The sequence below is a fragment of the Nicotiana tabacum genome, chromosome 17 (genome assembly GCF_000715075.1).
Source record: "Nicotiana tabacum cultivar K326 chromosome 17, ASM71507v2, whole genome shotgun sequence".
In the NCBI taxonomy this organism is placed as follows: Eukaryota; Viridiplantae; Streptophyta; class Magnoliopsida; order Solanales; family Solanaceae; genus Nicotiana; species Nicotiana tabacum.
The window spans coordinates 99,121,302-99,134,484 of record NC_134096.1 but is presented as its reverse complement, the minus strand read 5'-3'; the positions used below and the strand labels follow the sequence as shown (position 1 = coordinate 99,134,484).

The 13,183-nt window shown below is 35.5% G+C and overlaps 1 protein-coding gene and 1 long non-coding RNA gene across 3 annotated transcripts; one reads left to right on the top strand and one right to left on the bottom strand.

The window, feature by feature from the left end:
- Nucleotides 1-5,394: 5,394 nt before the first annotated feature.
- LOC142171591 (uncharacterized) lies at nucleotides 5,395-7,710 on the bottom strand. Its single transcript, XR_012701350.1, has 2 exons — nucleotides 7,591-7,710; nucleotides 5,395-5,733 (listed from the first exon to the last, which is right to left on the bottom strand). It is a non-coding gene; the product is annotated as an uncharacterized LOC142171591 (long non-coding RNA).
- On the top strand, nucleotides 5,558-11,174 carry LOC107763080 (protein LONGIFOLIA 1). Of its 2 annotated transcripts, XM_075234730.1 has the most exons (6): nucleotides 5,580-5,714; nucleotides 7,258-7,332; nucleotides 7,481-7,527; nucleotides 7,613-9,370; nucleotides 9,451-9,601; nucleotides 10,311-11,174. In XM_075234730.1, exons 3-6 carry the CDS (start codon nucleotides 7,495-7,497, stop codon nucleotides 11,084-11,086), a joined length of 2,718 nt encoding a protein of 905 aa, XP_075090831.1. In that variant the 5' UTR covers nucleotides 5,580-5,714; nucleotides 7,258-7,332; nucleotides 7,481-7,494; the 3' UTR covers nucleotides 11,087-11,174. The 2 variants fall into 2 exon arrangements, with proteins under 2 accessions (XP_016436987.1, XP_075090831.1); XM_016581501.2 differs by lacking the exon at nucleotides 7,258-7,332 and having other exon boundaries at nucleotides 5,558-5,714.
- The last annotated feature ends 2,009 nt before the right edge of the window (nucleotides 11,175-13,183 follow it).

Below are 13,183 nucleotides of genomic sequence, written 5' to 3'. Positions count from 1 at the left end.
AGTTTTGCGATGATCAAGGAAAAACTGCTAAAAAACGTCTTGGACATCCAAGATCAACTCAAATTACAAAATTATGAAAATTACAAAATCAAGTAAGCAATGATAAAACTTGAAACGAAAATTAAGAAACACGCAACACATTATTTACTAAAAACTGTTTTAGAACATAAATTAGTTAAATGCTCTTCATCAAAATATAGAAATGAGGGCCCTCTTTTCTATCAAGTTATATATTGATAGAAAATTTTGGCTTAATTCTCCTCTCTATCTTTGTTACTTCCTTTTCTTCGATAATAAAAGTCAGCCACTTTTAGTGCCTTAAAAAAGAGTTGACCATCTGGAAGGTAACTATGTAATCTGGATCGCATGATACAAAGTGAACAACAATAACGCAACAAATTCAATGCAATCGCATAAGTGAATTATGAGGAGGATAGTATGTATGCAGATTTTACCCTTGCCTTATGAGGATAATTTTGGATAAAAAGACTGTTTACGATAACTCTCGATATTATACAAAGTGAATCAGAGCAATAAATTTTTATTCAAACACGTCAGCGTTTCTTCATAGGGACACAAAAAATCAACGAAAAATGTGAAAATATTACATATAGTTATCACTTTCAAATGTAGGTGCGCATTCATCGTACTATGTAAACTAATAAGCAGTCATCATGCATAAAACAATATCTCACTTAATTACGCACATGCATATCTATCTAACATCCTCAAATAATTTTCCTCCATTTATATATATTAGGTAAAACTAGCAGCTCGTATCTTTCTTTTGAACTTTGAGTGGTAATGAAGGTTTTCGATTTTTTCAAGAAATTAGGTATACGGATTTTGCTATAGTTTTCTTTGTCTACTTTGCTTTGAAACATTTTCGGAGTGCGGTGAGTTATGGAAAGTGGCAGAGCCAGGCATGTTAATTAGGAAATTAATTTTTTTTTTTTACAAGAATGTTACAACTGGAATATGAACTTAGCGATCCACTAAAAGAATTTTAATCCTTGTTTGCTCCTACACTTGCTACAAGTTTGCCTCATGCCAAGGGATTCGACAATGTACACAGGCCAATAAAAAGACGTCTTTACCCTATTTACATAGTATAATTTTTCATTGGAATTTAATCGAACTTCATTTGGAACCCCTTCTAATGAAATTGGAACCTTAGTTACACCTAAATAGTGCTATATTAACTCCACATAATTTACTCTAGCAGCATTTCGTTTTTTTCTTTAATTAGCCTGAGGGGGTTGGGCTTGGTTTTAATTAGGTTTAATTAAAAAGATAACCCTACAATTCCAGAACAGCAGAACATGCAGCCATGTTACAATATAGGTAAGAGTCATGCTATCTTTAATTATGCTGTCAATTAAACACACCACAAATGAAAGTTTACCAATTCAGGAATTGGAATATATGATTGTGGTTAAGACAAGAAAAAAGAGAAGCAGATGATCATGTATGTTTCAATTATTATAGTTTAACGACCTCAAAATTAACAATAATAGTTGGCTTTATTTGGTACAGATTAATACTACACGGCAGTGTACTTTTGCAATATTATCTCCAAGCTAAAAGACTAATAAGATCAAGCTATACTAACATCCAAAAATGAAATTCTCAATAGGGTCCGTTACAACTTTTATAGTCTTATGCTATAAATAATAATGAGATTGAATATACCATGGGTCCATCATTCTGTATAAAATACCCCCAATCTTATACCGACCATATATAATTGAATTCGCACGGATGAAATTAATAATTATAAAATATGCACGAAATATCTACTAACCATGTTTAGTAGTATATAGTACTCCTAGTATATATAAACAGATAGGTTGTTATGTTTTAGTGGACCCGATTAATTTAACAATCTTCTTAAAAAATGGTGATACAGCTTGAAGACGCGGAAGTTGTATAAACAACACTCTTAAATTACCAAAAAAAAGAAAAACACTTTTAAAAATCTTATTCACTTTGTAACTTTTTCAATAATCTTGAATTTTTTCGTAACGTTGCCATATTTACTTAAAATTATTGCGGTGATGAAAATATAAAATAAAGAAATAATTTTGTCATTAAAACTAGACAAGGATGGTTAATTATCAAGTTGATATCCCTAATAAATAAATGTCTAAAAATAAGCAACATAAAGAATTAATTAATGAAGCATTACAGAAAACAGTGCCAATATGCATAAACACTAAATAAAATATAACTGATTTTAAAATTAAATGACATCAAATTTACTTCTGAAATATCGTTCTACAATTTGAGTATGAAATTTCTCACCAAGATAGTGGACGAATTGAAATTAATGCATATCCTAATTACGAATTTCAGAAGAGAGAGAGAGAGTCAAGATTATAGATTTTGTTTGTTTGTTTGTTTAAGCATTCGATATTTACAATTTACTGGCCCAACAATCCAAATTTGTATGCCTACTAAGAAGGTTAAAACACTCTCTGTCGAAGAGTTTTTTCATTTTCACGGCTCGAACCCAATAGCTAGCTTAAGTATACCAAGATGGCAATCTGAATTGAGTCACTGTCTTAGGAAGAGAACAGCGGTGACAAAGGCACAGAAGCATTTAAATATTGAAGTACGAAAGAGGGAAGCAAAACTCGACAAGGATTAAATGTGTTGGAAAGGCATATGTCAATTCTACAAATTTGCAGTACAAACACCAGCTAGCCAAGTAAAGATTAGAGAAAATAGTAGCTATGGAATTGAAACCTTGTAGTATGTAGTTGACTACTGACTAGTATAGTATATATGACTATAGTACCAGACCTATCTAACCTTTTGGATTTTTCTGTAACGCGTTTATAACAGCTAATAAATACTTACTACTAACAGTTCATGAAATTAGATACCAAGTTAGTAAATTCTGGTGTAAGTGTAACGCTCTTGTCTGTCTTTGAACTTTCAATAAGAACAAGAGCACTAACTGCAACTCTAGTTTTAGTGGTCAAAGCAAAAAGAGCAATCCCAAGACCCAGCTGTTTGGACAAGCAGTACATAGAAAATTGAATTTTGGTGTTTTTACGTGTTATAACGTTGAATGAGAACAGCTTCACGAGCTGGGGAGAATAGCTGCAACTATAGTTTTGGTGGTCAATGCACCAAAAAGAGTGATTTTAAAACAGTACCAATTTGACAAGTAGTACTGTTTGGACATTGTGCATTACTTGAACAAACGCATATGTGCATAGGACACAAAAAAGAAGAATTTTAATTAGACATCATAGTGAGAAAAGGAAAAAAATTTACAAAATTTAGGTATACCGAGGTAAATTACTTGGAATTTACTATTAGAAAAAATGCATAAGCTAGAATTTATAAAGTTATTTCAACTTCTTTCTTCATTTCATCGAGTTGAAAATACAATCAATGTTTTTTATCGAATAATAAACTTGTGTCTATAGTCAAGAACAAGAAAAGGACTACGAAAATAAAATAAAGGGGAAAATAAACGAAGCATTGACTGCACTCAATAGTCAATATTCCCCTTTGATCCGTTCCTTCCCCCACCTTATGCCAAAGCAAAATATTAATTGGTCTTTGTTGGGTTCTTTAAAATAAGCGCCAATTTACTAAAGCAAAAAAGAAAAAAAGAAGCGCCATCTATAGTTTTGAAATGAAATTCGTAAAAGCTGGTGGGCTGCGTAAAAACTGGTTATCAGTATAATACAATAGCTTTAGAAATTTTTAATGATGATACATCATTCGATCATTTAAAAGTTACTGTAAGTAATTTTTAAATTTCAGTGTGGATGAGTAACTCCGAAAAGATGATAAATAACCTACAATAACCAGGTAAACTATACTAAACTTGTGAAGATTATTTCAGCAGGCCTAAAAGTTGTTAATTCTTCAAAATTTATTTGTCATGAAAAACTTTTACAACGGTAAAATCTACCTCAGCAATAGGAAGTAGAAACCACTGACACATGAGCTTAGATATAGTAGTTCTGGTAAATGGGTTAAAAGAAAATTGAAGAGAAATGTATACTATGAAAAGGAACAAGGAAACCATCATTGCAAAACTTCGTACATAAAAGATGAACATCCATATCAAAACCATCATTGCAAAACTTCGTACATAAAAGATGAACATCCATATCAAAGCCCTTTGTCCATTTGCCACTCGATTGAATGTCTTGAACCAATGCACCATTTTCCTCTTGCTAATTTCTTCCATATAGTGGTTTCAAAGTTTGGAAGAAGCTGTTCATTTATTCTTTTTTTTTTAAAAAAAAAAACAATGGATATTCAAATTAAATCATTTCATACGCACCTCGACTATTTTTACCGCCAGGAATATTTCGAGGCAAACAAGTGAGTGCCAAATAAAAGCATGATAGACATATTTAGGCAGAGCCAGCCTGTGAAAACTCAAGCCATAATTTGAACAACAAATATATTTAAGACTATTAAATGAAAAACCCAACAAAAAATTTTGAAAGCATTATCTGCCAATGCCAAATGGCAGCATCATGATTATGATCATGTTCATAGAGTTGGAGGGCAATAAGGTCAAATTGAGTAAGGTTGAACAAAAGGACTTAAGACTTCAGGGAGGCATTGCCAGTACATAAATCCACTTTCTTTGCATTTTATCTGACAAACTCCACATGCCCATGTATGTATTACAACTAGTAGTGACTTGAAAAAGATAGATCCAGTCTACTTAAGCCCCCCCTCCCCCCCCCCCCCCGCCCAATCCAACCTTCAGAGTCCCACCTCTCTACTCATTATTTTGTCCACATGAAAGTGTGTAGAAAATGACCCACCTCTCCCCACACTAGACAGACAAACCCACCCCCTTCATACCCACATAACCCCTTTCCATCTAAATATTTATCTACCCGTTTATATCGAAATAATAAGTATAATATATATTCTTACTTTAATTTGTGACCGAACAGAGTTTAGAAGGAATATGATTTGGTGTAAATACGAGCTTAATGTGATTAATTAGTTATCTCTTTTCTCCCGCTCTGCCCGCCATCTTCTTTGTCATTCAAAGCCAGCTACGAGCTGCCTCTATTTATATATATATATATATATGTACTGCATATACCACATTCTTTACTAACATTTACAACTTTCAAGCACTCCTCTTTCTATATTAGCAGGACATAGTCTTTCTTAGGCAAGAAACATTCTACCATTTTGTTCTGTGCAAAAACATCTCTTCTTGGGTCTGGAGATTTCTCCAGTTAACTGCTACTCTGCAGTTGCATTTATTCTCAATTTAAACTTCTGTCAACACTGCTCTAAGTTCTCACTCTGCCTGAAAAAGCTTCTTCCCCCCCCCCCCAAGTTTACTGCAGCACTGGTGAGTCTTTCACCTGTAAAATGTAATGAAAGAATGCATGCAAGAAAATGACTTATCATTATCTTAACTATCACAGACAACATTTTTGTTAATTTGCTGAAATATGACAGTTTTTTCTTTAACATCCTCTGCTTTGTTTATAGGAAGTGCAAAAGGCCTTATGATTTGTCCCATTTTTGGGCTTTGAGAAAGCAACAAAAAATGTCAGCAAGAATGCTATCTTCTATAACAGAGGACCACCAAAAAGATCTACAGAAGCAAATTGGATGCATGAATGGGTTATTTCAGCTGTTCGATCGACACCATTTCCTCAATGGCAGACGTCTCCACGGTCAAAATCACAAAAGGCTACTCACAGGTACTTTTCCCTCACTAATCTGCAATCTTGCAAGTGAATAAATCAATACCTGAAAGCTTCTGAATTATGTCAATTTTGTTCTGTTCTCCTTCTAAGCTCCTTGTGCAGAACTGTCTTTGTCAAATTATATTTCCTGTGACTAAGGTTATTTCCTGAATATTCGTAATTCTAAAGAATTGTGATCTGTATAGTTGTGAAGTTTCTGAATATGCAAAATTCATTTTCCAAATATTAAATACTTTGCACAATCCTCATCATTTTTCTTGGGACGAGGGAATAATATCTTAGAAAAGTGTAAATATGTAAATAGGGTAAAATTTGAGGACCTGGCTCCGAGAAGAGATGTAAGGCAAAAGCAAATCACTAATTATGGATAGATTAGCAATAATAGAGGGAAAAACAAAATAAACCAACAAAGACATTTTCATTTCCAAGATAGTATGATATCGCATTGGTTTAGAAAGGCTGGAAGTATAAGAAGTTACTCAAGGAATCAATAAAGCAATACTTGGTGTTTCTTTGAAGTTTTCAAAAAACTAAGTTTGTGAACTCAGTTTTGCAAAGAAAATGCTTGTAAACTTTCTTTTTTGCAAAATAAAGTAGATAAAATAAATTAATTTAAGATTTCCAGACAGTTTTTCAAGTCTTCAGAAAACAAGTCAAACAAATACTTCTTTTAAAAACTAAGCTAGCGTTTCGCCATAGAGTCCCAAATTTGTTTTGAAAAATCTGATTTGGGTGAAGTTTGCTTTGAAGATGAAAATGTGTTTGGACATGATTTTTCAAAACATATTTCACTTTTTATCTGAAAAAACATGAAACATGATTTATACCCCACAAGTTCTAAAAACTATCACAAATACCCAATAGTACCATTATCATAAACCATAGTCCTGAACATAAATAAGTTTGGTACAAAATTATCATTTTTATAATGAACTATATAAATCATTAATTACAATGAAATCCCATTAGAGAATTACGGCTCCTAATTAAAAAGAAAAAGTTAACTGATATGAGTATTCAGAAAGCCATTTAGCCTACAAATCAGAAGCAAAAGTAAGATGCACAAAGGATTGAGCTGATAAGGGAGCATATTCATCAAATATTTAGTTGGTCGTAATAAATGTGGGCTTTTTTACAAACTATAAAAGTTTAGGGTAATATTTAAAAATTTAAAAAAATGTAACGGTCATGTTTTGGCCCAAAATCAGCAATTGAGGTAGGTGATTTTGGGATTTTGGATTTGGATTTGGGATTTTGCCAAAATGTGGGCAAAATCTATGGCCAAACATGTGTTTGCCAAATAAATCCCAAATTTATTTTGGCAAAACTCATGGCCAAACGGGTCCTTAAATTTGCAAATTTCAGTTTTGAAAAACTTCAAATAAACGCCACCTTAACGTTCAGAATGGACTGCTTAAGCTAAGCAATTACCTTTAGAATATGCTTTACTACAAGTACCGGCATTTTGGTTCTTTTGGCCTTCTTGTATACTTCCATAAACAATTAAAACAATCTCGTGTTACTTATCCAAATGCAGATATACTGCTTGAAGTAAATTAGAGGAGCATACAAAAACATGGATGTTATCCTGCTGAAGCATAATGCTATACTTGTGCGCTTTCACTAGCTTAAATCTTCTGAATCACAAAAAATCTTTCCTGCATACACCGTTATCTTGATAAAACTCTCATAAATCATATAGTTAGACCCTTTAGTTTAATTAAATTAAAAAATTCACTGTTGGTTCATGTGTCCTTAAGGTGCCACGGATAGGATGGAGCCCAAATGTACAGTGCAACCACCTACGGTAAGATTTTGAACTAATTATTTCATCAAGACATCAAAAAACTAACACACAAAACAAACTTACCAAGTGTAATCGGTAACTGCAGGAAAAGATTCGAAGGGAGGCGGCCAGCACTAGCAAAGTGTCGCTCTCAAGTGAGTCTTCCAAAGCCTCCTCAAAACTTGAACAAAGTAAAAGTTCACAACAAGAGCAACCTTCTTGCAGTCAAAGTAACATGCCAGAAACTCCTTCAAAAATCCAGCCATACAAACAGCCAAGTTCTTCATCTCATTCTGGCCGACAATCTCCTGATTTCCGGGATGTTGTTAAGGACTCCATGCACAGGGAAGCCCGTAGTTTATCTGTAAAAACCATCACCAAAGTGGAAGGTAGAGTCCATGTGATGAAGCACATAGATTCGCCGAGGCCATTTCAGCAGTCAAACTGTGTGAAGCCATCTGATGGAACAAGGCAAGTAACTGCTAAGTTTCGTGAAGCACCTTGCAACTCAAAAGAAGATAAAGTTGGTTTCCTAAAGCATGCACCAAAAGATCATCCACGTTTCTCTTATGATGAGAGAGAATCCAGAGAAGCGATGCGTTCTTCGATGAGGCTAAAGGATCTTCCCAGACTGTCACTGGACAGTAGAGAACAGTCCTTCAGGAGCTCTGCCTCTGAATCCAGATCAAATTTTCTTTTAGGAGATCATAAAAGATCTTCCAGCGTTGTAGCAAAGCTGATGGGATTGGAAGCTTTTCCAAATTCCATTCCCTCAAATGAAACCGAGACAGTGATGCCTAAGTCTTTCCCTGCCAATGATTCTGTTTCCGTATCAACGAAAACAGCTGAAAAGAGCAAGAATAATCAAGTCACACGGTCACCACAGTTTAATGAAAAGGATTTCAGCTCCCCACGAATGAAATCTACCAATTCAATCATGAGAGCAGCGTCAACTTCACGGCTTCCACTAGAACCTGCTCCCTGGAGGCAACATGAGGCCAACAGAACCTTCCACAAGTCATCTGCAATAAACACAGATGTGGAACTTTCGGTCAAGACTCCAAAGTTATCTTCCTCTGTCTATGGCGAAATGGAGAAAAGGATAACTGAACTTGAGTTTAGAAAATCTGGGAAGGATCTCAGAGCTCTGAAACAGATTCTTGAAGCAATGCAGAAGACAAAAGCAAGGTTAAAGGTCCAAACAGAAGAGCAGGCGGACTCTGACGCGAACTTGGAAATAGTGCAGAAAAGGCAGCAATGCAACCTGCTATCTCCAACCATAAAGGGAACTCACCCACCAAAAAGGTCAGAATCTTTAAATATGACTCTGAAACAATCCAGGGAGGAAACAGCTGACAAGAAAACTTGGAAAGACGTGACACCTAGAGCGAACAATGTCAGGGATTCTGGTTGGCGTCTTCCTTCCTTGGGCAAGAAGACAAAAGAAGGAAGATCAAGGGCAGTGCAAAACCCAACATTACGACAACAAAAGGAAGGAAGTTATCCTGCATTAGGAAGGAATTCTGGAACTGTAAGTCCAAGACCACAACAGAAGAAGAAGCAATCTTGTCCAACCACTACATCACAAGAATTCAGCAGGGTCAGAAGGCAATCGATTAAGCAATCCACAGAACCAGGCTCTTCAAGAAGGAGACTGCAAGCAAAACCCAACAATCTGCTCCGAGTTGATGAGGAATTAAGTGAAATCAGCAGTGGCACAAGAAATTTCAGCGAGCAAGGTGATGCAGCTTCTGTGCAATCAGAAAGCAACAACAGTTTGAGCTCACATGCAGAGGGAGAAGTCACAAGCAGGAATCTTTCCTTTAAGGTTAATGCTAAAAGATTAGAGGATGCCAAAGACAAAGTAAGTGACTTATTTTCATGTATATATCTATTTATCCAACGCATGTCCAATTACTGACTTTCACTTTTTCTTGGATACAGAGTGACATGGTGAGGTTCAATGAAGACAGACCAATGGCTGAACTTGCAATTGCTACAATTGAACAACCAAGTCCTGTCTCCGTGCTTGATGCCACATTCTATGAAGAAGATTCACCATCTCCTGTGAAGAAGAAAACAACTGCATTTAGAGGTATGAATACCATTAGATCTACAAAACATCTGCCCTTGATGCCAATTACAAACAATCATGACTGTCCAGAAATAAACACTAAGAGGAGAACATAAAGCATGGTCCCCAAGAGTAATACAACACACACGGAACAAAATGGAAAAAGGGAAATCTAACAAAGTGCTTTGTTGAAAAATGAAAATGTGAATGCTCAAAACAAATAACTTCATTAGCTAGTCTGAAATATTTCTTTCTCTAACAAGCAACCAATAATTAGTTCACAAAAAGCATGTTAATAGCTCTAATTTACTTTCATAATTTGGCTAAGGTTTCTAACACCCCTAAGAATTTCTAGGCTTTTCCTAAATTCAAAATGCAAAAGGTACACCTAAAAGAGTTATCTAGGTGTTCAAATGCTTACACAGAGTAAATATCTCATGAAATAGAAAAGGAATATGAGATTTAAATCAGAAGAGGATAATTACATGATGCAATCAACTCAAGTTACAACAGGATCCTACGATGAGGGTAACCTACATGTTTATGTTTATCTGCATTTTCACTATGTTAAAGAATAACAGAAGCTGGACCAAGTAGACATATACATATAAAATTGGTGTACCTAAAGCATGGAAGAGATGGGCCAACCACAGCAGAATTATGTTACAACTATTGGTGTACAAGCAGGATTTGACCAAATAATCATTTTTTGTCCTTTCCACTTGAACAGTTGAGGATGCTGCAGATGAGTTATGGTACCTAGATTACCAGGATCATTCACCGTACGGCACAAGGATAGATCATGGCACCAAGACCAACCACAAGAGATTCGACCGTATTAAGGACCTGGTTCACCAGCTCAGGCTACTGGACTCCGACCACGAAGCAAATATGGACCGACTTGAATCCTTGAGCCAGAATCATAATCCTGATCACAGATACATCACTAAGGTACTACTGGCATCTGGCATTCTCAAGGACGTGGACTCCGTATCCACGGCCATTCAGCTTCAATCATCCGGCCATCTGATCGATCCGAAGCTGTTTCATATCCTGGAACAGACTGAGGAACACAGTATGCCAGAATATGGACACAGTAAAAAGAGTGCTCGGATAAAGTTTAATCAGAAAATGCACAGAAAGAACGTCTTTGACACAGTCGATGAGATCCTTGTCCGCAAACTAGCTTCCGAAAGCTGTTTATTGCAGGGACGAGATCGTTTCAGTGGACAGCAGCTTCTGAGGGAACTGAAGTCAGACGTAGACCACCTTAATGCTAAGAAGATTAGCATGGACTCTGAAGATGATGAATTGATAAGTATTCTAAATGCAGATATGAGGCATCAGCCAGAAGATTGGACAAATTGTCAAAGTGAGATTCCAGCATTGATTTTGGATGTCGAGCGCTTAATATATAAAGACCTTATTACAGAAATAATTAGTGATGAAGCCAGAGAGCAGCAGATAAGACCAAGAAGGCATTGTAGACAACTATTTACTAAGTAAATTGTCAAGTTTCTTGTGCTCTCTTTTTCCATAATGTAGAAGTATGTACATTTTTCTCCTTTCTTTCATATACAAAATGCAATATTTGACATATGAGATGCTAGCTAAAGTTACCTATCAGCTTATCAAGGCAAAATTAAATAAAGGCAAAGGAAAATAGAAATATTTGCTGTTTTATTTGCAGAAAGAGATTCTTCACATTTGCTTGGATTCCTATGTTTTTGCTTCGGTTCTTAAATGGGCCAAAGTACATGCAATTTCAAACAATATATCCAAGATATATTTGACCTTGAATATGTAATCTATACTTTCATACCGAAAAGCCCAAATAAAGAATAGGAAAGAATGAGCACTTTCCAGTTTCTTCTTTCTTTTTGTTTATATAATATGTACTTGCGTTTACTTCAATTGATCTACTACTCCACTTACTTTCTAGTTTTATACCCAGTAAAACCTCATCTGCATTGTAACCGCATAAATTCAAACGTCTAAGTATGAAATTTCGAGGGAAATAGGAATCCTTTAATCCCTGCACAGAAGTTTAGCTCTTCCTCTCTGCAAATTATGGCCTTGAAACTTCGAATCCGTCCCCTCTTTTCTGGGTAGCGTGATCACTGAATCGATCATGTGTTTAGAGACCGTCAAAAATCTGGACAAATTTGATGAATATATAGAGCGATTTAATGCAACTTCAAATTAAATTTAAAGGACAATTTAGGCTTTACATCTCGTTTTTTTCTTCTTTTGGGCCACACTGTATAGTTTGTCAAATATCTATTTTTTCTCATCCGAAAAAGAATTTCTTCCATCTAATGCAAGCAATAAGCTGTCGTTTGGTTTAAATACAAATTATGAAGGATTAGTTATCTGAGGATTAATAATGCAAGATTTAATAGTGTAAGATTATAATTCAGATATTAATTAATTCGGTTAGATGTTTGGTTTGATGTATTAGAAATTAGTATATTTAACAATATGTATTTACTTTTCAAACAAAATAAAAGTTACTCCACTTATTATGATGTTCAGTCTTGTTATTTTAGTTATTTTCATCCATGTATTATTAATATTTCCATTCTTATTTCATATTTATCTCGTATAAAATAACACATAGCCTCCGACATAATTTATAGTCTTATACTAGAGGCGGCTATAGGCCCAAGCGGGTGAAGCAAGGGCTTTAGCCCCTTAAGTTTGGAGACCCCACTTTTTAGTAATTTAGGTTTATGTAATTTTTTTAGAAAATATTGAGTTATAATATTAAAAGTACAATATTTTTATGAAAAAAGAAAAAGAAATTTACTTTATTACTGATGTTGACCATTAGCATACTTAAGGGATAAAAGTCCTTTTTCACCTCGGAAGTCTGGAACGTTATTTGGGGCGGACTTAAACAGCCACCTACAAATGCTCCTCAGAATTGTATGATTCAGATACCTGAAGAAATGAACAGCCACGTGCGTCATAATGACGCCTTTTCCCTATGCATTGCATCGATTCGAGTGGAGTTCTTGATTGGCTCTGTCGGTTCGAGTTTCGTGCTAATTATGTCCCATAAGGTTTCGATTCGGGTGCCTCTCAAACTTATAAATAAGGGGAGCTTTTCCGATTTTGGAACTTTTCAAACTCCTTCTTCTCCGCTACCACCAGCTTGCCTTATTCACTTTGTAGAGCACTCATTTTCTTCTATTTCTGAGGCTTATCCTGTTCTTCGTTCTTCTTCTTCTTCTTCTTCTTCTTCTTCTTCTTCTTCTTCTTCTTCTTCTTCTTCTTCTTTCGAAACCCTATTCTCTTATTGAAAACGATGTCTAACATACCTTCTGAGTCCGGCGAGGGGAGTTATGTTCCCCCTTGGCAGTGGCGTATCCTCCTTATGAGGAGGGTGTTCCTGCCACCGCTGACGACGGAGCCTTCCGTTGGTGGAAGAGATAATTCCACGCAACCCTGATTCCCTGTCTGATTTCACCAAGTCCCCTGACGCCGAACCTGGGGCTTTCCGGTCAGTGATGACGGTGAAAGAATTGGAAGAGCTCAGGGCTAAATTCAATATTCCCAATCATGTTGAGTTGATTCTGGCGGGGTGGAACGCCGTGATGA